The sequence below is a fragment of the Halichoeres trimaculatus genome, unplaced genomic scaffold (genome assembly GCF_033239565.1).
Source record: "Halichoeres trimaculatus isolate MK-OKI-2021-1 unplaced genomic scaffold, fHalTri1.1 fHalTri1_scaffold_20, whole genome shotgun sequence".
NCBI classification, from domain to species: Eukaryota; Metazoa; Chordata; class Actinopteri; order Labriformes; family Labridae; genus Halichoeres; species Halichoeres trimaculatus.
The window spans coordinates 21,475,427-21,494,303 of NW_027437198.1; the positions used below are offsets into that span (position 1 = coordinate 21,475,427).

General features: G+C 42.4%; 2 protein-coding genes across 5 annotated transcripts; one reads left to right on the forward strand and one right to left on the reverse strand.

The window, feature by feature from the left end:
- The first annotated feature begins 65 nt into the window (after nucleotides 1-65).
- Nucleotides 66-9,025, forward strand: atxn2l (ataxin 2-like). Of its 4 annotated transcripts, XM_074697138.1 has the most exons (24): nucleotides 66-167; nucleotides 549-606; nucleotides 1,430-1,486; nucleotides 1,577-1,648; nucleotides 1,861-2,062; nucleotides 2,167-2,285; nucleotides 2,382-2,473; nucleotides 2,585-2,791; nucleotides 3,075-3,162; nucleotides 3,253-3,385; nucleotides 3,591-3,674; nucleotides 3,773-3,916; nucleotides 4,028-4,105; nucleotides 4,229-4,290; nucleotides 5,135-5,457; nucleotides 5,559-5,628; nucleotides 5,753-5,914; nucleotides 6,551-6,614; nucleotides 7,159-7,325; nucleotides 7,447-7,579; nucleotides 7,841-7,953; nucleotides 8,148-8,330; nucleotides 8,415-8,565; nucleotides 8,659-9,025. In XM_074697138.1, exons 1-24 carry the CDS (start codon nucleotides 151-153, stop codon nucleotides 8,715-8,717), a joined length of 2,838 nt encoding a protein of 945 aa, XP_074553239.1. In that variant the 5' UTR covers nucleotides 66-150; the 3' UTR covers nucleotides 8,718-9,025. The 4 variants fall into 4 exon arrangements, with proteins under 4 accessions (XP_074553239.1, XP_074553235.1, XP_074553237.1 ...); XM_074697134.1 differs by having other exon boundaries at nucleotides 3,075-3,385; XM_074697136.1 differs by having other exon boundaries at nucleotides 549-594; nucleotides 3,075-3,385.
- Nucleotides 9,026-10,729: 1,704 nt separating this feature from the next.
- Nucleotides 10,730-18,549, reverse strand: LOC141809969 (uncharacterized). Its single transcript, XM_074697254.1, has 12 exons — nucleotides 18,204-18,549; nucleotides 13,746-13,855; nucleotides 13,509-13,548; nucleotides 13,382-13,404; nucleotides 12,510-12,555; nucleotides 12,362-12,411; nucleotides 12,232-12,264; nucleotides 12,087-12,135; nucleotides 11,943-12,007; nucleotides 11,764-11,868; nucleotides 11,566-11,666; nucleotides 10,730-11,485 (listed from the first exon to the last, which is right to left on the reverse strand). The coding sequence occupies exons 2-12, from the start codon at nucleotides 13,846-13,848 to the stop codon at nucleotides 11,468-11,470; spliced, it is 633 nt and encodes a 210-aa protein (XP_074553355.1). The 5' UTR covers nucleotides 13,849-13,855; nucleotides 18,204-18,549; the 3' UTR covers nucleotides 10,730-11,467.
- Between the last annotated feature and the right edge of the window lie 328 nt (nucleotides 18,550-18,877).

Here is an 18,877-nt window from a genome sequence, read left to right on the forward strand (position 1 = left end):
ACCGAGTCGGATCACAAGCACAGCAGTCGCCGGGTTTCAGCAAATCGAACGCCCCCATTGCCGTGTTTTGTTGTTTTTCAGCGGTGTATCGTGTTTGGCCTGTCAAACCGTGTGACTTTTGACTGGAGCGACGAGACGGGAATAACAGGGATGCACATGACTAAAAAGTAATATTTAGACACAGAGACATCTTCACCTGTCAGTGTCTAATGTGAATCTAACTTCAATTCTAGCCATCGGTTCGTGTCTATCGCTAAATTTCGACGTCTCCGCGCAGCTAGCTACGTTAGCCGACCTAGCTAACTGAATTTAACATTCTATTTTTTAACAACATATTGCTTTTCTGACTCTGTCTAGAAATTAGAGATTTTAAACCGTGATCCTTTGTTTATCAGTCGCTGAATTATGCGCTGTCAACCTTTAGCTGACTGTTGTCAGGAGGGGAGGCTGCTGTGTAGCCTGTTTGAGGCTTGTGGTTATTGTTCTCACTGAGGGGGCAGCTGATACCTTTAGCTGTTAGCTGACGGTATTTTTTTCAACCTTTACAGGACCAGGAGCACAATGAAACCACCATCACAGACTCCATCATGTCCTGTAAGCACCTTAGTAAGTAGTGACAACTACCTGTTAGTATTAAGAGTGTTGTAAAGAGCTTATAAATTATTTATGACAGCGAGGTGTGCCAATGTTTACCTTGATCTGTGAAACGAATGGAGGTTTGTTTTGCTCTGGATGACTAGCAAGCGTTGTAGCATTTGTTTTAAATTATGTAATATTTCCCCTTCATATAATCAATATTTACATTTTGTTGGAGTAAAATTATTTTCAACCCCCCCAAAAATCAATTTAAACATCTGAGTTATTAACAAGCACTGATGCAGTAATAAGCCTTAAACCCATGGTTCAGATGTAAACAAAGGACAAACAGATATAATGCATCCAAATGAACTTCAAGATTTTAAAGTACTGTAATGTGTCAATGTATTTAATACATTTGTTGACAATCTAGGTTTGAAAATACTGCAGCGTATCATGTTTTTTTTTCAATTATCTTTTTATTTATGTTTTTCCACATTTTTGCAAGAACAAAACCAAAATGAACAGAATCAAATATCAAAAAGGAGAATAAGACAGGACGAAACAGGACAAAAAATATACAACAAGACAGTTAAAAAGTAAAATGATTTGAAGAGAAAGACAAAAACAACTACAAAAAAAGCAATTAATACATTAAATAATAAACCATGGTCACAGTGCTTTTTCCTCCTTTACTCTGAGAGTCAGTGCATGAGCTGTCGAGCGACATAAATGTCAGAGGTCCATAAGCAGTTTACATGTTTTTAGGAAAAGATCCAGTGTATCATGTTTGAAGAAAAAAATAATCTGTTTCTGCTCCAGTTTGTTCTTATGTTATTATATGTGTTTGCAGTTATTTGAAGGCGTCTACAACAATGCTAGAATGCTTCATTTCCTTACTGCTGTTGTGGTGAGTCCTGGACGGTTCAAACTTAGATTTATTTACATATTAATTTTTATTATAAGATAGACCCTGCTCAACATTTGTTAAATGTTTCAGGGCTCCACCTGTGATGTGAGAGTGAAAAACGGCACAGTGTACGAAGGAATCTTCAAGACTTTGAGTTCACAGGTAAAAGAGCCAACACTGTTTTTTAATGTAAGGCACTATGAAGTTATAAAGGCTAGCTATTAACTTGATAAAAAAAATATCAGGTGATTCAGGTGTTTATAAAATTTGAAAGCTTTAGTATTGTTGCACATTGTTACATTTCAATGATTGTGCTTGAGCTTCTCCAACTGAGTGTGACTGAACTGTGCGTGTACGTTTTGGTCCATCACTAGTGTGAGCTGGCAGTGGATGCTGTTCATCAGCGCAGTGAAGGAGATGGAGGAGGAGGAGGAGGAGGTGGCGAGGAAGGAGGTGGAGAAGTAAGCCAGTCATCTCCACCTAAGATTGAAGACATCACTGACACGATGATCTTCAGCCCCGCCGACCTGGTGACCATGACGTGCAAGGATGTTGACCTGAGCTTCGCTGTCAGAGGTAAAGACACAGAGAGATTAAGCTTCACACTGAAGCATCTCTTTCCCTTGATCCTAAATAAGTTATGATTAAACCTTTGTGTTTGCTTATTTGTGTCTGTTTAGATGTATTCACTGACTCAGCCATCAGTGCATCCCGGGTGAATGGGGAACACCGGGAGAAGGTTCTGCAGAGGTGGGATGGGAACGGAAACGGTGAAAACTTTGAGCTGGAGTCAGACACAGTAAGGTCTCACTCACACACACAAGAAAAAACCTTATAACTGCTTCTAAGAGTTACATAAATTGCTGTTGTTTTTGCTTCTCTTTTTCACCTTTAGTCAAACGGGTGGGACGCCAATGAGATGTTTAAGTTTAACGAGGAGGCATACGGTGTCAAATCAACGTATGACTCCAGCCTCTCCATGTACACGTAAGTTTGTCAAAAGAGCAACTCAGAGTCAACCCTAGATCCAGTGATCTGAAAATACTCTCAATCCTTTGTTTACGTCATCATATACGTTTCCTTTGTCTCGTTTCCCAGCATGCCTTTAGAGAAAGGGAACTCTGAGGTCTACAGACAGCGGGAAGCACGAGCAGCTCGGTTAGCCAGCGAGATTGAGGGCAGCCTGCAGTACCGCCGGCGGGTTTCTCTGGAGAATGACGAGGGAAGGAGCGAAGAGGACAAATACAGCTCTGTGGTCCGAGAGCGGGAAGACCGGTCCAGCCCCGGATTCACCTCTAGCAGCAGGTGAGTGTTACTTCACACTGATATGGTACAAGGCAGACTTCGAAGTTATAATGATTATACAAATTTAGAATGGTTACACAAACAAAAACAAACAACATCTGAAATGTTTAAAGGGAAAGACTGGAGGCTGCCTTCCACACTTGTTTTAAAACCACATGTAGACGTGTAACTCATCTGCTCTGCACAGCCACAGACATTCCTCTCTGATTAAAAACAGAACTTTAACTTTATGCTTTCCCAGAGCTCCTCTCATGACTTCTCTTTCTTTATTTTGCTTTTCCAGAGAAGGTAAATACATTCCTCTCCCCCAGCGGGCGCGAGAGATCGGCCTGTCTGGCAGCAGCGTGAGAACCGGAGGCTCCGGTCGCACTGCCACACCGACCTCCACCAGGCTCCCGCCACCCAGCTCGTCTTCCCCCAAACCTTCATCTGAAGCGAACAGCCCGCTGTCCGTCAGAACCGCCTACTCTCCTCACCAATCACAGAGCAGCCCTCCTGCAGCCAGCAGCCCTCCATGCACCAATCACATTCTGCCGCATTCGCTTTCCCATCCTCAGGCACTGGCTGAGACGACGCGCTCATCCGTTAACGGAGGTACATGAATGCACCAGAAAGAGAATAACAGCTGAGACTTTACAGCCTGGGTCTGAAATAGAAAAAAATAACGCTGGAGAGACAAATTATTACACAACACAGCAACAAGCATCCTTAAACACTTGGTTTCACATCCACAGGGATGAAAACTGGAGCTCTCACAGTGTGCAGGCTCTTACTGCTTGTCTTTTTCCCTCTTTTTCAGTTTCCTCCAGAACATCACCCAAATCTCAGCGACTGCAGAACTCCAGAGCCCTTCGAACCCCAAACTCTCAGTCCTCACCTGCAGGTCTGTGCACACACTCACACTGCCAAAGAAACAGACTGCAAAAAAAAAAAAAAAGAACTGTTTCCTTACACTCATCCATCCATCTCTCCTCCCTCCAGCCTCTCGTGCTCCAAAACCAGACGCCCCTCCCCAAGACCTCCACCTGGTAGGCTCTGCCTTTTTGGACTCCTCCCCTTCCACTGTGACCACGGCATCCACCAACACCAAACCCTCTGGCCCCACCCCACTGTTCCCTGTTGATGGTGAGACTCTGATGTTTGGGTTTTGGTTCTAAAGAGCTTCATAAACACAGCTGGCTTAGTATGTGTTTGAATTGGTTTGTTGATTAGTTCTTGTCTCTCTGTCCTGATCAGTCAACGAAATCCTCAGCGCTGCAGCTAAAGAACGAACTGAAAGTCTTTCCAGCTCACAGGAAGGCACAAGCAACAAAGGTAAAACACCTCAGGAGCTTTACGCTGATCCATGTAACGCCAAATGTGAATAAATATCAGCTTCAAGAGATAATATTCACAGCAGCATCCCCAATTCCCTTCAATCTTCCTTTCTCGTTACAGCTCCCTCATTCCAGCAGAGATCTCAGCTGGATGAGCTGCGCAAGTTCGGCAAAGAGTTCAGGGTAAGAATCACGTGAGGTGAAGAGACGACATGAAGGAGTCGCCTGTCCTTAAAGTGATACTCCGGGATGGAACAAGTTGGGTCCTATCACAAGGTTTAGGGCAGAAATTACCCCTACAGCAGTGTTTTTGTGCAGCAGAAGCCCAGAGCGCTTGCACCAAACACCCCCTCCCTGCCCTTCTGCCAGTTTCCTCTGCACTCAGACAGGGACATTTTTTACTCTACCAAAAACACAAATAAACGGACTCCCACCGGAAAAATCTGATATCGGTCTGCATTCACGCTTTATTTAGAGAATTTTCAGCACGTTACGTTCACACAAAAACACAGCTGAATAAGGCTCTAGTTCTCATCGTGGCGTAAACGGCCGCTGCAGAGCCACAGCTGGCTACGAGGCGCTCACCGCTTAGTGTATCAGTCCGCGCGCAGCGTGCCAGATATAAACAAACGCAGGTAGTCTGCCAGGACGAAGAGACACGATGAGAACTAGAGCCTTATTTAGCGGTGTTTTTGTGTGAAAGTAACGCGCTGAAAATTCTCTAAATAAAGCGTGAATGCAGACCGATATCGGAGTTTTTCGGTGGGAGTCTGTTTATTTGTGTTTTTGGTCAAGTAAAATATGGCCCCGTCTGAGTGCAGAGGAAACCTGCAGAGGAGCAGGGAGGGGGTGTTTGGTGCGAGCGCCCTGGGCTTCTGCTGCACAAAAACACTGCTGTAGGGGTAATTTCTGCCCTAAACCTTGTGATAGGACCCAACTTGTTCCATCCCAGAGTATCACTTTAAGGTGAAAGATGATGTTTTCTTTTCCACCACCATGTCCGACTGTCTGCTTGTTCATCCCTCAGCTGCAGCCCAGCTCCTCACCTTCAGCGAGCCCGGCCTCTGCAGATCCTCCACAGCAAGGCTCCTCCTCACCTGCTGACTCCTCCTCCTCTTCACCTGCACCACCGAAACCTCTCATCCCTCTCACCTCCTCTGCTCAAGATCTGCAGCAAAAAACGAGTAGTTCTCCTCCCACCTCTGCCCCCATGGCTCCAGCCAGTTCCCAGTCCTCAGGGCCAGAGGGTCTGGACCAGGGGATGACTCAGTTAGCTCTGGCCCCAAACAGAGAGGAGGCGGCGTCTCCGGCGAGCAGCGAGCGATCTGAGGCGGAGTCTGTGGCTGCTGCGTAAGTGATGACTTCAATCTTTAAACCAGTGTCTGCTCTCTGAGGTGTTCACCTGATCATCTTACATGGAAAGAGAGTGACCTGTGATTTCTTTCTTTCAGGCAAGTGAAAAACTCCACTCTGAATCCAAATGCAAAAGAGTTTCTTCCCATCAAAGGGAACTCAACTCTGGTGAGTGTTTCCAGGCGATCTCACAGAAACAAACATGCCTTTTATTAATTTCATCAAAGAATATTATAAGTTGCTGTTAACCGACACAAACACTGACAGGATCTTTCTCTGCATGTTGTTACAGAAGCCCGTGTTGAATCCCACCCCTCCTCGACCGACTCCCCCCAGCCCCTCCTTGGTTCTTCAACCTCCGGGGCAGCCAGGAGGTGGCGCCATCTACAGCAGCCCGCCTGGACACTACCTGTCTTATGTCTCCCCTCTACACATCCAAGGACACTCCATCCAGGTTTGATTTCCTTCTATAGCTGTGTCCAGATTCATGGTCTGCAGCCCATGAAGGCTGCAGCCTACGTAGCCTGCGTAGACCGCAAAGGCTGAACTGAATTGAGACAAAGTGGTATACGGAGCATTTCCTGTTTGTCACTCTCACTGTCACACAGCGCCACCCTAACCTGTCAGGTTTACATTAGCAATGTCACATAAATTCAGTATAGCAAGCTTTTCAGACACATGTAAACCAAAAGCTTACATTTAAAACAGGATAGATTTGTACTATTACTATTTTTACTAATTTACTTTTTTTTTTTATTGATCGAGTATAGAACCACAATCACGTCATAAAACAGTAAAGCTATAAAGTTAAGTAATTTTCAATATTTGGACAAGTGCCAGGGGGTTTGTTTGATCAGTTTGAGGCTAAGAAGGACTCACTGAATTCGTCCTTCGCGGCACTGCAGATTTGTCGGCCGTATTTTGAAGGAGCCTTTGACATGAGATGGCCTTGGATGCACCGCTGTGATGTAACCGATCTTCAAATTCAGCCTTCGTAGGCTGCAGCCCCTGAATTGGGACATAGCTTGTTTGTTTCTACAGGGATTCATCCAAATCTTTTCTCTGCTGACTCTCTTTGTGCTCTCCTCAGAGTCCTCAGATGTATCAGTACACCATGTCCACTGTCAACCAGGGAAAGTACCCCAGACCTAAAGGTGTGTGTTTTGTGCACAGAGAAGTAAAAAGAGAATAATGCACACTGCAAAAACTGAAATATTATCAAGTGTTTTTGTCTTATTTTCAGTAGAAAATTCCTTTTTAGACTCAATATGAGCCAAATTCACATGACCAATCCAGAAAAATGTCTTGTTTAAAGTTATTTAAGGACAAAAATGAGGTCTGAATTGCTCGTAACCAGTAAAAAATCTGCCAATGGAACAAGAGAAAACTTACTTGTATTAAGACATTATTCTAGTCTCAAGGAAATTTTCAAGCAATTTTTCTTGTTACATTGGCAGATTATTTTTACTGGTCACAAGCAATTCAAACCTCATTTTTGTAGTCTGATAACTTGAAACAAGACATTTTTCTGGATTGATAAGTTGAAAGTGGCTCATATCGAGTATAATAAGACAATTTTTACTTTAAAAAAAGACAAAAACACTTGATAAGATTTCAGTTTTTTGCAGTGAATGGCGCCCAGAAATTCCATCTACATTCATCCCGGATCAAACAGTGACCTCTGTCCTGCTGTTTTAGGTCCTGTTGTGGGACAACGTCCAGAGCATCACGCCACCCAGAACTCACCCATGATATCAGCAGCAGCCTCTGCAGCTGGTCCCCCGCTGGTGGCTTCACCTTACCCTCAGTCTTACCTTCAGTATGGCCAGGTGATCCAGGCCATGCCTCCACACTACCACGGACAGGTACGAAGGAGAAAAACCTTTAGATGAAGAAAAAACAGTTTGTGCTTTTATAGAATGAAGATCTCCGTAAGAAAGCTCCGCTTGCATTTGTTAAACCGATGATAACTTTGTCTTTCTCCAGCCCGTTTACTCGATGCTGCAAGGAGGTGCAAGGATGCTGACGTCGGGAGCCCCTCCTCAGGCCATGGGTCCCCCTGGTCCCCAGTACCCGGGCCAGGCAGAGGGACAGCCGAGGCCACAGCAGCCCATATATGGTGAGTGGAATTAGGATCTAAAGACACAACATCAGAAGACTCTAAAGCTCATAAATCATGACTTTCTACGTATGATTTAGTTTGTGCAGAGGACAACATCAGCTCATTTTCTGAGTTTTGTCTACATCAAGTATTTATCAGGCTTTGCGGATAATCAAATAAACATGTCAGCCAAACAGGAAGTGCCGCTGCTTCACTCTGTGGTGCATCATATCAACACAGCACAAACATTGTGATGTTTATGTGCTCTTTCTCTCTCAGCTCAGTCATTCTCTCACCACTCGGGCTCCATCCATCATCCTCAGCCCTCCACCACCCCCACTGGGAATCAACCCCAACCCCAGCACACAGCGCCCAGCCCAGGACACTCTCAGGTGAGGGGAACATGTCTGTAGAGTTAGAGCCCAGTGTTCTGAAGCAGTAACTGTTGGTATGAGGATCTTGATAAGAATTACTTTTTTGTACTGAGTTTCTTAAAAACAGGAAGAGAAAAAGATAGGAGGATGATTTGAAGTTAAAAGTTAAATTTGATGAACAGAGCCTGAAAAAGACTAATGTCTCTCCTCAGTCTAATCAGGGAGGTCCTCAGCCTCAGTCCATGTTCCACTCTGGGGGTCTGTCTGCACCCACTCCTCCCAACCTGCCACCAGGACACAGCTCCCCTCAGGCCTCGTACACCATGCAGGGATACAGCCTCCCTACCCATCAGGCACTGCAGCATGGCTTCCCCTCAATCAGCCAGCTCACACAGGTAGATTTTATCCTCAGGATGAATCTAATTAATCTAATTACAGTCAAATCTTAGTTTAAACCTTCTTACACCGTTTTTCTGCAGGCTCATGTCCAGGGAGGGATGTCAGGACCCCACCACTCTGCAGGTCACGGGCTGCCACCTGTCATGCTGCACTACGTCCCCCCTCAGCAGGGCAACAGCTCCAACCCCCAGCAGGGAGCACCACAGCACTTCTACATCGGACACCCTCAAGGTAAATGTTCCAAAACAGCTCACTCCCAGATGACTCTCACAGCGTCAAATTTTCCCTGTAACGTTGGAGTGTTTGGATTTTTTTGTCTCTCAGCTGTCCAGGTTCAGGCTCACCCCTCCCAGCAGCTTTCCTTTCACCCGTCTGCAAACTGAAACCTCCTCGTCACAGCTGGATCCAGGAGCGAGGAAGATGAGCGTTACTGTGTGGCAAAAACCCTGGAAAAAAAAAAAAAGCAGAGAAGCAACCCGAACATCTCGTAACATTCCCACCTCCTGACACATGACACTAACACGTCCTCCTTAACACTTTAACTTTCACACAGGAACATTTTAAAATGTAAATACTGACTGTTTTCACTCACACACAGAAAGACTGATTGAAGACCATAACTGACGACTGTGAGAACAGTTTTATCCCCTGTCCCCCTCCGTCCTTTTTCAAACCAGCTCATTTATAATAATAAAACCATTGAAAAAAACAGAGTGGATTATATTATTCTATTTGTATGAAAGAGGAGCTCAGTGTTCCCAGCATAAATACAGGAATGCTCACAAGATGAAGTCATATGGAGGGTCGGCAGGATTTTCCCTAAAAGATAAAAAGTCAACTTTTCCAGGAGTAATCCAGCTCAATCGTCTACCACAGGCCTCTGTACATGTGTGTTTACTCTCTGCCTCATCCCTCCCTTCTGCCTGTATTTTGATGTTTTGGTTCTGTCATTAAGTTTTTTTCAGCCAATCACAGAGCGCCCAGTGCGCAAGTGACTTTGCATGTTGCTTTGCCAGTAGAAGCTTATCAGAGCAGCTAAGATAGTGAACGACGTAGCATAGAGAAAAACAGACACAACCAAACTGAAATGAAACTCCGGGCATATAAAACTGTCTTTCCCAAACGGAGGTGGGGTTGGCTCAATTTTCATTTGCTTTCGGGCACCTGGAGAGCAGCACGGGATGAAGAGCGACAGGAGTTGGTAAGTGTCAAATATCCGCGATTAGCTTGTGCTAACGTGCTAACATGCCAAGCCTGGTGCACGGCTCACGAGCTCGAGCGTCTCCCGCGTAGAACCATAAACTGTATAATCACAGGATGTAGTCTCCCCGGCATCACCACAGACTGTTCAAGACCCGGACGTGCCCCCCCCAAAGCCACTGGTCTGTTTCAGCCACGGAAAATTAAACAAATTGGGAATCGCGGCCGTGCTGGAAGCGGTTAGGGCTTCGCGTGCAGCTATAGGGCGCCTGTCAGTCACATGACTTGAGCTGTGCCTCTGATTGGACGAGCTCGCGATCCTAATATCCTCTGAACGGCCTGGTGAGAAAAAAAAAAAACTCCCGCACAGTGTATGCTGATAGTGAAATAAGCGATTCAGACAGGAGACGTTTTTTGAACCAAGCCGTAAATAGGTTAATTTCTGCTGCATAAACTGCTTTTATTTTTATTTTTTGGCTTGATGTTTATTTGGCTTATGGTACCCCTGGAGCCAGCCTCAGGCGGACACTTGAGATACACCAGATTTTAACATTTCCTCATTGTCTTATTTTCTGAGACCGGATGTTACAGCTTGATAGTTTGAATGTTGTGTTTACTAACAAGTAACAACTATTCCTGCAGACCCTACCTCTAAACTAGGGGTCCCCAAACTTTTTTCCGTCGGGGCTAAACAACTTTTCCCTTCTCTGAAAGGGGGCCAGGGTCATTTTGTAAAAAAAAAAAAAAGTGTGACGAACGCAGAGGTGCCCAAACAGAAATATTTATTGTTTCCCAGACAGCCACACATATTAATATATTTTAACCAAATATTGATAAGCCTTTCTGGGATCTTCTATCTATTAACATCTATTAATGAAATATATAACACTGTTTATGGAATAAATAACTAAATAACCCATTTCAGGTGTTTCACAGAAAAAACAAGACCATGAAATATTAACTTTCTTGTAGACACCACTGTTTGCAGCTATCTCTCATCAACTTCATCAACTTTGAAAACGAGAACGCAAGCAGGCTAAGAGACCGAACTGAGTGATACAACACCTACCAGCACAATACATTTCACTACCAGTATGGTTGTATAACAGGATTTTTTTTTTTTTTTTAATGGAGGGGTTTCAGATAGGGCACAAACTGCAGAAGAGTGGAATAGAAAGTTACATTCTATGCATGTGTAAGTTTGGATCACGTGGCCAGACTGAAAAAAAAAAAGGGCGGGCAAAATGTGGAGGAGGGCCATATCCGGCCCCCGGGCCATAGTTTGGGGACCATTGCTATAAACACTGATCTAAATCATAAGAGAAAAGGTGGAAAAAAACTCAGAGAGTATCAAACTGTGTCAGGGTTTAATCAAATTGTAGTAACACTTTCCAGCCACACAGGCAGACGACAGAGACAACAGTCACCATAACAACAACACAGAAATACACGAAAAAAGTCACTGTAGACATTCTCAGGAGTTGTCAGTAAAGCATCAAACATTTTAAAAGAAAGTAAGAAATCCAGTAGAAATAATACAAAAGTTGAATTAATCTTGTTAATTCTTGAATTTTTAAAATTATTTTTAAGGTGGTCATGAAAACACTGAACTTCTCAAAACACCTTCTTTCAAAGGTCAGTAAAATTATAGAGAATAATGAGAAAGACTCCCTTTCTCTGAAAATCTGAGTCATGGCTCAGGAGTAATACAGCTGTTAGAAACAGTGTGTGCATATTTCTGCCACTATGCAATGCTCCTCACAGAAACCTGTCAGACTCTGAAGACCTGTACGACTCATTTAGAGACTAAAGAAAGAGTTTCTGCTGCATGGAGAGAGAAACCATCATCTTCAGTCTGCGGGGGAAGATGATGAAGAAGACAAATGTGGGTGGCAGTCAAAAAGCTCACTGTGGTCGGTGAGTCTGTATCCCATCATGCACTGTGAAGCATCTGAAGAAGAAATTAACCGAATGAGTGCTTTCTTGTAAAATAACAGTCTGAAGCATCCCTGAGCTTGGTTTTACACTCACTGGTGGCTGATTGACGTAGTTTCCCTCACTGTCGCTGCTGCTGCTGCTACTGCTGCTGCTCCTGCTGCTCCTGCTCTGAGCCGACAGGTCCGGGGTTGATCCTGGAGGATGAAGCAGATCATAAAGTTTGTACTCACAGATTCACAGAAGTTAGCATCACATGACCTGAGAGTCATCAACACTGAAAATGCAACTCACGCTGAAAATCCGGCAGCTCCACATTCAGATAGTCTCTGTCCTCACACTCTAAACCCTCCTCACCTTTGGGACTCTTGGGGAAATTCACGTAATCATTTTGAACATCTGACGGGGAACAAACAGATGATCGTGAGTATCATTTTATGCACACAGTGAAACAAAAAAGGCTTACACTGTACCTGAACTGGGCGTTGAAGCTCGGCTCTGATTGTTCACAGGAGCCTCACCGTCAGGCAACACAATTCTGCAGAGAAACCAAGGAAGAAATTATGTGATAACCATCAGGACTTTTACCACTTACAGATCCTGAAACAGACACCTACATGTATCCTGCTTCCTCCTGGTCACTCTCAGTGTTTATGTAATCAGGTCCTGCAAGAAACAGAGAAACAGTTCAACACACTCTCATAGGTCAACACACTGCTACACTCCCCGATCATCCTTATGTTAACGCTAACTAATTCTTACCTTCTACTGGGTTCTCATAACTTGGATTACTTTCTGTGTGACAAAAAAGAGAAGTTCAGATAAACTGATGAAAATGAAACACGATATGTTAAAAAAATGTCGACCAACTGGAAAGAAAAAGTATTTTTACCAGTTTCTGTTGCGATGAATGACGGTTGTCTTCTTCCAGGGTTCACTGAGCTAAACATGAATTAAGAGAAACCTGATGTGTTACATTTCTGAGCTCAGGAAAATAAACCTTGTGTGTTTGTGTGTGTGCAAATAAAAAAGTAACTTACTGTGGAGATAGCGTGGAAGAATGAGGGGTTACAATGCTGGGCTGGACTGTAATACAACAAAAATGCATTTAAACACCATTGTTTCCATATTATGTAGCATTCAAAGAGTTTGGGCTTGGTTTGTCGACAGGTTAGCTTTAATCTCACAGTGTAAAACTTTTCTTTTTTAGAAAGATGATATTGATTACAAAACAAATACTTTCTAGTAGGGATGGATCGATTATCGGCCGGACTGATTATTGGGGTCGATATTTGGCATTTTGGAGCATATCCACATCTGCCTTTTTTTAATCCGCCGGCCGATATGAAACCCATTCAAAATTGTGTTATTTTGACTCTGATGCTTCTCTGCTCAGAATTTCTCTCTGTCTAAACTATGGAAGCCCTAGATGGTCATTTTAAATCAGTCATGCAAAACCAAACAGAAAATTAATTCAACTGCATTACGTGCCTGTAAAAGGCAGCGCAAACTCTATTTTGTCCAGTTTTATTGCAGTTACATAGAAAATTTGGAAAACTTTATTAACTGTAGAAAACTTTAGCTATTTATTTTTTTAAGTTTTCAGTTAACTTTATAAAACATGCTGCTAAGCCCGTAAGCTGTTTAATAAACATATGCTTGAAGGCATTTGATTGCAGATAAGTGCTGGAGTTTGTACTGTTCAAAAAATTTTATGGCAATATTTTCACTTTGACTGCAAATGAATATCGGCTTCAAATATCGGTTATTGGCCTCCTTGCCTACTAATAATCGGTATCGGCCCCAAAAAATCCATATCTGTCCATCTCTACTTTCTATACCCATGACTAAGAGAATCACAATCTGCAGAAATAAAAAGTTCATCTTAAACATTTCAGGGTTTCATACTCACATGAGTGGATGACTCTAAAGGACCTGATTAAGGGAAAAACAGAATGTTAGAGAAATACACAATATTTACATCCAACCTGCAGTATTGCAGGGTGTGAATGATACTAACACAAACAATAAAAACTTACGACATGTCATAGTCTGAAGTGGCTGCTTGGCTGATGGAGGCTGAAGAAAAGAAAGAAAATGTTAAAGTTTGATTGAGGAACACCAAACAAATCACATCATCTATGAAAGCAGAAGTGTCAGACCAATGATCGTAAGTTTGACACATGGGCCTGAGGTTCATCAGAAACCAAAGTGACAGGTCATCTGTTAACCACATAAAAAGCTGCTGCAGCGAACTGAAAGAGACATCAACACACCCGGAGGATGTTTAATCCTGCAGTCCAGACAGACGATGGCCAGCAGGACCATGGAGATGAAAATGGCGGCCACCATCACCAGGACGAGCCAGGAGCTGCCCATGCTTCATCTGAGGAGGACAGAGAGGGAAGGATCAGATAGATGAGAATGAGATTTTACACTGATGCTCATGTTCCTCAGAAGCTGATTTCTATCTCATCTTCTCATTTCCTCATGAGTGCTTCAATGAAGCAAACATTTCTGGGTTTGAGTCAAATATCTTCAAACTTTAAAATTCTATCATGAGGTTCACATGAATGTTCTTGTTCCCTATGGAATGAACTCTAAGTCACACGAGGTGTACAGACTTTTTGTCATGAAGCCGATTTTTGACGTACTTGTATAAAATACTTCAGTATTTACATTATATTATATAAATTATTATATTATATATTATATTTATATATATCATATATCAATATTTATATTGTTGCTAGGCGCCGCCCTGTTGGCTATGGCTGCCTTTTGCAGAAGCTCTCTCTTCTTTGTCCGTTTCTTGTAATTTTTTCGTCTCTTTTTCGTCATCTTTGTATTTTGAGAGGATCATTGCTTTGTTTGGCTCATTTGTTGGTGATGGACACCAAACTTTTTGTGTCTTCAGTGATATTTTTACTACTTTTTACTCCTGTGTTTGTCTGGAGATCCTACATGTAACCATGGCTGCATTGTTTACATGTGAATTCAGCTGTTAGCAGCCTGTAGCATGTCAATGCTAACTGGTGCAAGGCCTGATGTCTTCCCACAAGGTGGAGAGAAGGAGGTGAGGAGAAGGAGGTGAAGACGACGTGCTGGTTCTCAGGTGTGAGCCAAGAAGTGACGACATTGACCTGTCCTTCCATCCATCGTTTTTGGGAACATAAGATCTATCTCCAATAAGATGAACAAGCTAGCCGTGCTAACCCAGCAACAGATGTAACACCAGAAGGCAGAGTAGCATCATGCTATTCACAGACATGGCTAACGGAGCTAACACCAGACACCAACGCTACATTGGAAGAGCTTCACCTGCTGTGAGCAGACAGGATCCAGGAGACAGAGACTGAACAGACTGCTGAAGAAGCTCAGTCCTGGACCCTGTGGAGGTGGAGACTGGCTGACTGGAGAATGATGGACAAGCTGTCAGCATCTATTTTCTTATAGACATTTTTGCACTTTCTATACACTTTCTTACTTTTGTTTTGATTGCTGCTGTGACTTCAATTGTATTGTACTTTTTACAATGAAAATAAAGTTCTATTCTATCCCATCAAAAACAGATGCTAACTTTTGCTTAGATGCTCAGGGTCCCAAGAGGAGAAACCCCTCTTTATTTTGAGATCCTCTGACTTGAAGGATTTTCATAAACCTGTTCTGACTTCAATGAGCTGTTTTGATGCTCTAACTTTCTTTTACATGCTACAACAAGCCTTACATTTCTACAGATATTCATGCTTCCCATACGATCAATCTAACTCTTGACGTGCAGTTTTCTTCTGATGCCACAGGAAACAAGTTCTTCTTCACCAAAACATGCCAGTATGTTGAAGAGAAAAACTGATTTAAATGTTGATTTGACAGTCCAGGTCCCAAGAGGTAGATCCTTACTACTAATCTGTGACTGACTTCTGATCTGAAACAACCAAAAAAGTTGATTTTTTAAAACCCTTCAATGACATGTAGGAGTGTTTCAAGGCTGATCAACAGATTTGAATCACTTTTTTGCGTGTGAAACTAACGATCATGAATTGATCGACTCAAACTCAATATTTTCTACCATTCTCTGACAGATGTGTGAAGAGCATATTGTGGAATTAAAACATTAAGGTTTAAAAAATTGTATTTTTCAAGCACAGAATCTGAGTTGTTTTCCAATTCTTTTGCTCCAACAAATTGAGTCGGAAGACTTCTTTATCTTAGAAATATCAGTTCTGAAACACCCAACAGTTTCCTCTCTGACAACCTCAAAGAGATGACGAGCCTGCAGGAAGTCACTGATCTCAGCAGAAAGAGTCCTGCCAAGAACTCCCCCGCCCCAGCAAAGGAACTCAAGCTTTTTTACCAGATAATCAGAGAGATATGGGGAGGCTAGGCCAGGCAACCTGTTTCCTTTTTGTTTTCAGTCTTGATTTTAATCTTTAGGAACCAAAGTTATGGTGAATACAGCCCGAGAGGAGAGATTTTTTTTGTGACCCAGTGGTGTAGTTTTTCAGTGTTGTATGTTTTGAAGTTCAATATATCTTTAATGAGCTGTTAAAATTTAAAACATAGTACTAATCTTCTTGCTAGCCCCACCCTCAAAAGGACCTCCTTGTTCTCTTCATCAAGATGCTGCAGAATTACCTAAAGGTGCATTCTTTGTAATGTCCAGTCATGGGTGACAGCCAGTCAGGGTACAGAGCTCACATAAAGAAATCCTGGGGGTTAAAAAGTCCTAATTTTTCACTTTTTACATACTTTTCAATATTCTAAAAATGTTTTGAAAAACCCAGGGCTAACCCTTGAGGTTTTTTTTTTTTTTTCATAATTTTGACCCAAATTAAGTGCTGGAAAAACCACTAGGGATACCTAGAGCCTTTTTAAAGACACCCTATTGGTTTAATTTCTCATGGTACACCTTCAAATGGTTATCAACATTCAGAAAATTTGACCAAAATAAAAAGTTGAAAACACTCAAAGAGCAAACCCCAAGGACCTATACAAAGTTATTCTTGGGGTAAATAACCCATCATTGTACATCTTTGAGTGTTTTTTGGGATATTTGAAATTTTGGAAAAACAAAACAAAACATAGCCAACCCCTTGCACTTTTCCAGAAGTATGACCAAAAATAAATTGCAAAAAAAGAAGAGGAAAAAAACTATAGATACTATTAGGAGTCTAAAAAAAAAATATAGAAACCCTGTGGGCTTATAAGTTCAGGGGTACATCTTCAGGTGCTTTTCAACATTTGGAAAAAAAAAAAAAAATTATAAAAAATAAAAAGAATTTTGACCAAAAATGAAATTCTAAAAAACGCCCTAGAAGGGTCTCCAGTTTTTTTTTTTTCAGCATTTTATTTTTGGTCGAAATTCTAAAAATAACATTCAACCTTTTGAAAATCAAAAAAAAAAAAAAACCCAGCAAGGTGAACTCCATTTTTTTTTTCCAGAATTTTGACCAAAAATAAAATGCTGAAAAACCACACAAATGGCACTTCAAGGGCTCTTAAAGAGACACCCTAGGGGTTTGTGAACCTATGGAAAACACCTTTAAGTGTTTTACAGCAATGGGAACATTTTGAAAAAAACAAAACAAAACAAAACAAAAACAAGACCATTTACAGACCAAGATAAACTGGGGACACTCTTTGGTTTTTTGACACGAGCAGCCATCTTGTGAGGCGTAGCAGAGACAACCGAGCAGCACATCATGTGTCAGAGCAGATTTGATGCTTCAAACTTCTTTCTGTGTGTAGCAGCAGTCAAAGTTCTCAAAGCTGATGACAAAATACATTGATGCCTAAAAAAACCTTTTTTGTTTGTTTCAAATACAAAGGTATACCTAATAAAATATCATGGCTTCTAATAACAAGTGCTGAAGAGCAGCTAAGAGGAGCAGTTAGCAGTTAGCATAGAGCGTATAGTCAATAAATAATGACGCAAGTTTTTCTTTTTTTTCAGTTAAGTAGTCTTTTACTTGTAAAACAGGGATGGTTTAGAGCTAAATTCAGAGTTTTTGACCCTTTTGGATTCAAAAGGGCGCTAGGGTGGGGAACAGCCTGAGCTGGTGCTAATATTAGCTTAGCTTGATTCAAGCTGCTTAGCCTGTTTTTGGCAAAAGATTCTGAGTTCAACCATAATAATGATCTGTTTCACTTTCAGACCAGGTTAGTAATGTGTAGTATACCTTAAGTAGTACATAATATTACATAGGCTTTAATATCAACATTAACAAAAGGTGCTTGGCTAATTTTAAACTATGGATGCTAAATTCTGTTTTGAGAATAAGACAAATGAGCTCAGAAAAGTTGAACCTCTCTTTTTGGTGCGTTTGCCATGTTTGGATTCAACAGAAGATAATTTAGATTAATTTATATTATTCATTTTTCTCTGAAACCTCCCCTTCATGACTTTAACCTCGGGACACCAGCATCTCACTGGGTCTACATGGAGCTGCCAAGGTCTGTGTATTTTTATAAAGTCCTGTTTGACAGAAATACTTAAGAGCAAGGACCAAATATTTTGGTGCCATTGTTGTAGACTTCCATGTCTTGAGCACACTAGGCTTTCACAGTGAGCACGGCCTCACCCACATTGTACTCGACGGTTTCTAAGCTTTGATGTGAGATCTACAGTGGTGCCCGGCTTCATCAGATCCACATGTATGCTGATAAAGGAACTGGACTGTGATCTCTCTGCTGAGAAAAGTCCAGCTTAGGGTGAAAAATGACGGCAGACTCACCAAAACCCCAAAAACCTGCGACCAGAGTGACGACGGTCCTTGAACGGACTGGAGAAAGATGAAATGTAGGGGCCTGCGGCTGGTCAGTATCTGGTCCACATGAGGTGACTACTCTACTGAAGCATTGCCCATCTCTAAAGACTTCCTCCCTCACTTCTACTTTCTTCTCCTCACTGATGATCTGATCTGGTGTCGCATCTGCACCTTCAGCGACCTACTTGCTTGTTTCCTCCCTCTTTGTGTCACTGACTCTGCTTCCCCGTCACCGCTGCACCCAATCACCTTCTCAGTCGAGGTTTCGATTCACCACCTGCCGCAGAGCCTTTTCTGTAGACCTTCAGTGTCTTTTAAAACATATAGAGGAACCTGGATGTAAGATTGAACCCCTGAAGATTCGTAGCACATATGGAAGTATTAGACAGTAAAGTGTATATGTTTAGGTGAAGGAGTGGGAGTACGTGACGAGCTCCTGCAGAGGCTGACTCACCAGCCAACCTGTGAAGTTTACTCCTCGCTTGGAGTGTGTGGGTTGTTCAAACTGTCCTCTTTCAACTGCAAAACCAAAACTGCTGGTGGAAATTGTAAAAGAGGCCTGCAGCTCTGAACAGCAAAATGTCAGAGTTTCACACCAACACCTCGAGCCAATCATGGGATGTGACAGTGACAGCTCAGAG

Bases quoted from the DNA above. Each gene is read 5' to 3' on its own strand.
- atxn2l (XM_074697134.1), top strand. The intron at 2,474-2,584 runs GTAAGTTTGTCA...CTCGTTTCCCAG, and splicing joins TCCAGCCTCTCCATGTACAC to CATGCCTTTAGAGAAAGGGA. The intron at 7,954-8,147 runs GTGAGGGGAACA...GTCTCTCCTCAG, and splicing joins CCAGCCCAGGACACTCTCAG to TCTAATCAGGGAGGTCCTCA.
- LOC141809969 (XM_074697254.1), bottom strand. From the start codon at position 13,848: ATGGGCAGCTCCTGGCTCGTCCTGGTGATGGTGGCCGCCATTTTCATC. The intron at 13,405-13,508 runs GTAAGTTTTTAT...TCCCTTAATCAG, and splicing joins ACTTCAGACTATGACATGTC to GTCCTTTAGAGTCATCCACT. The intron at 12,556-13,381 runs GTGAGTATGAAA...GTTGTATTACAG, and splicing joins CTTTAGAGTCATCCACTCAT to TCCAGCCCAGCATTGTAACC.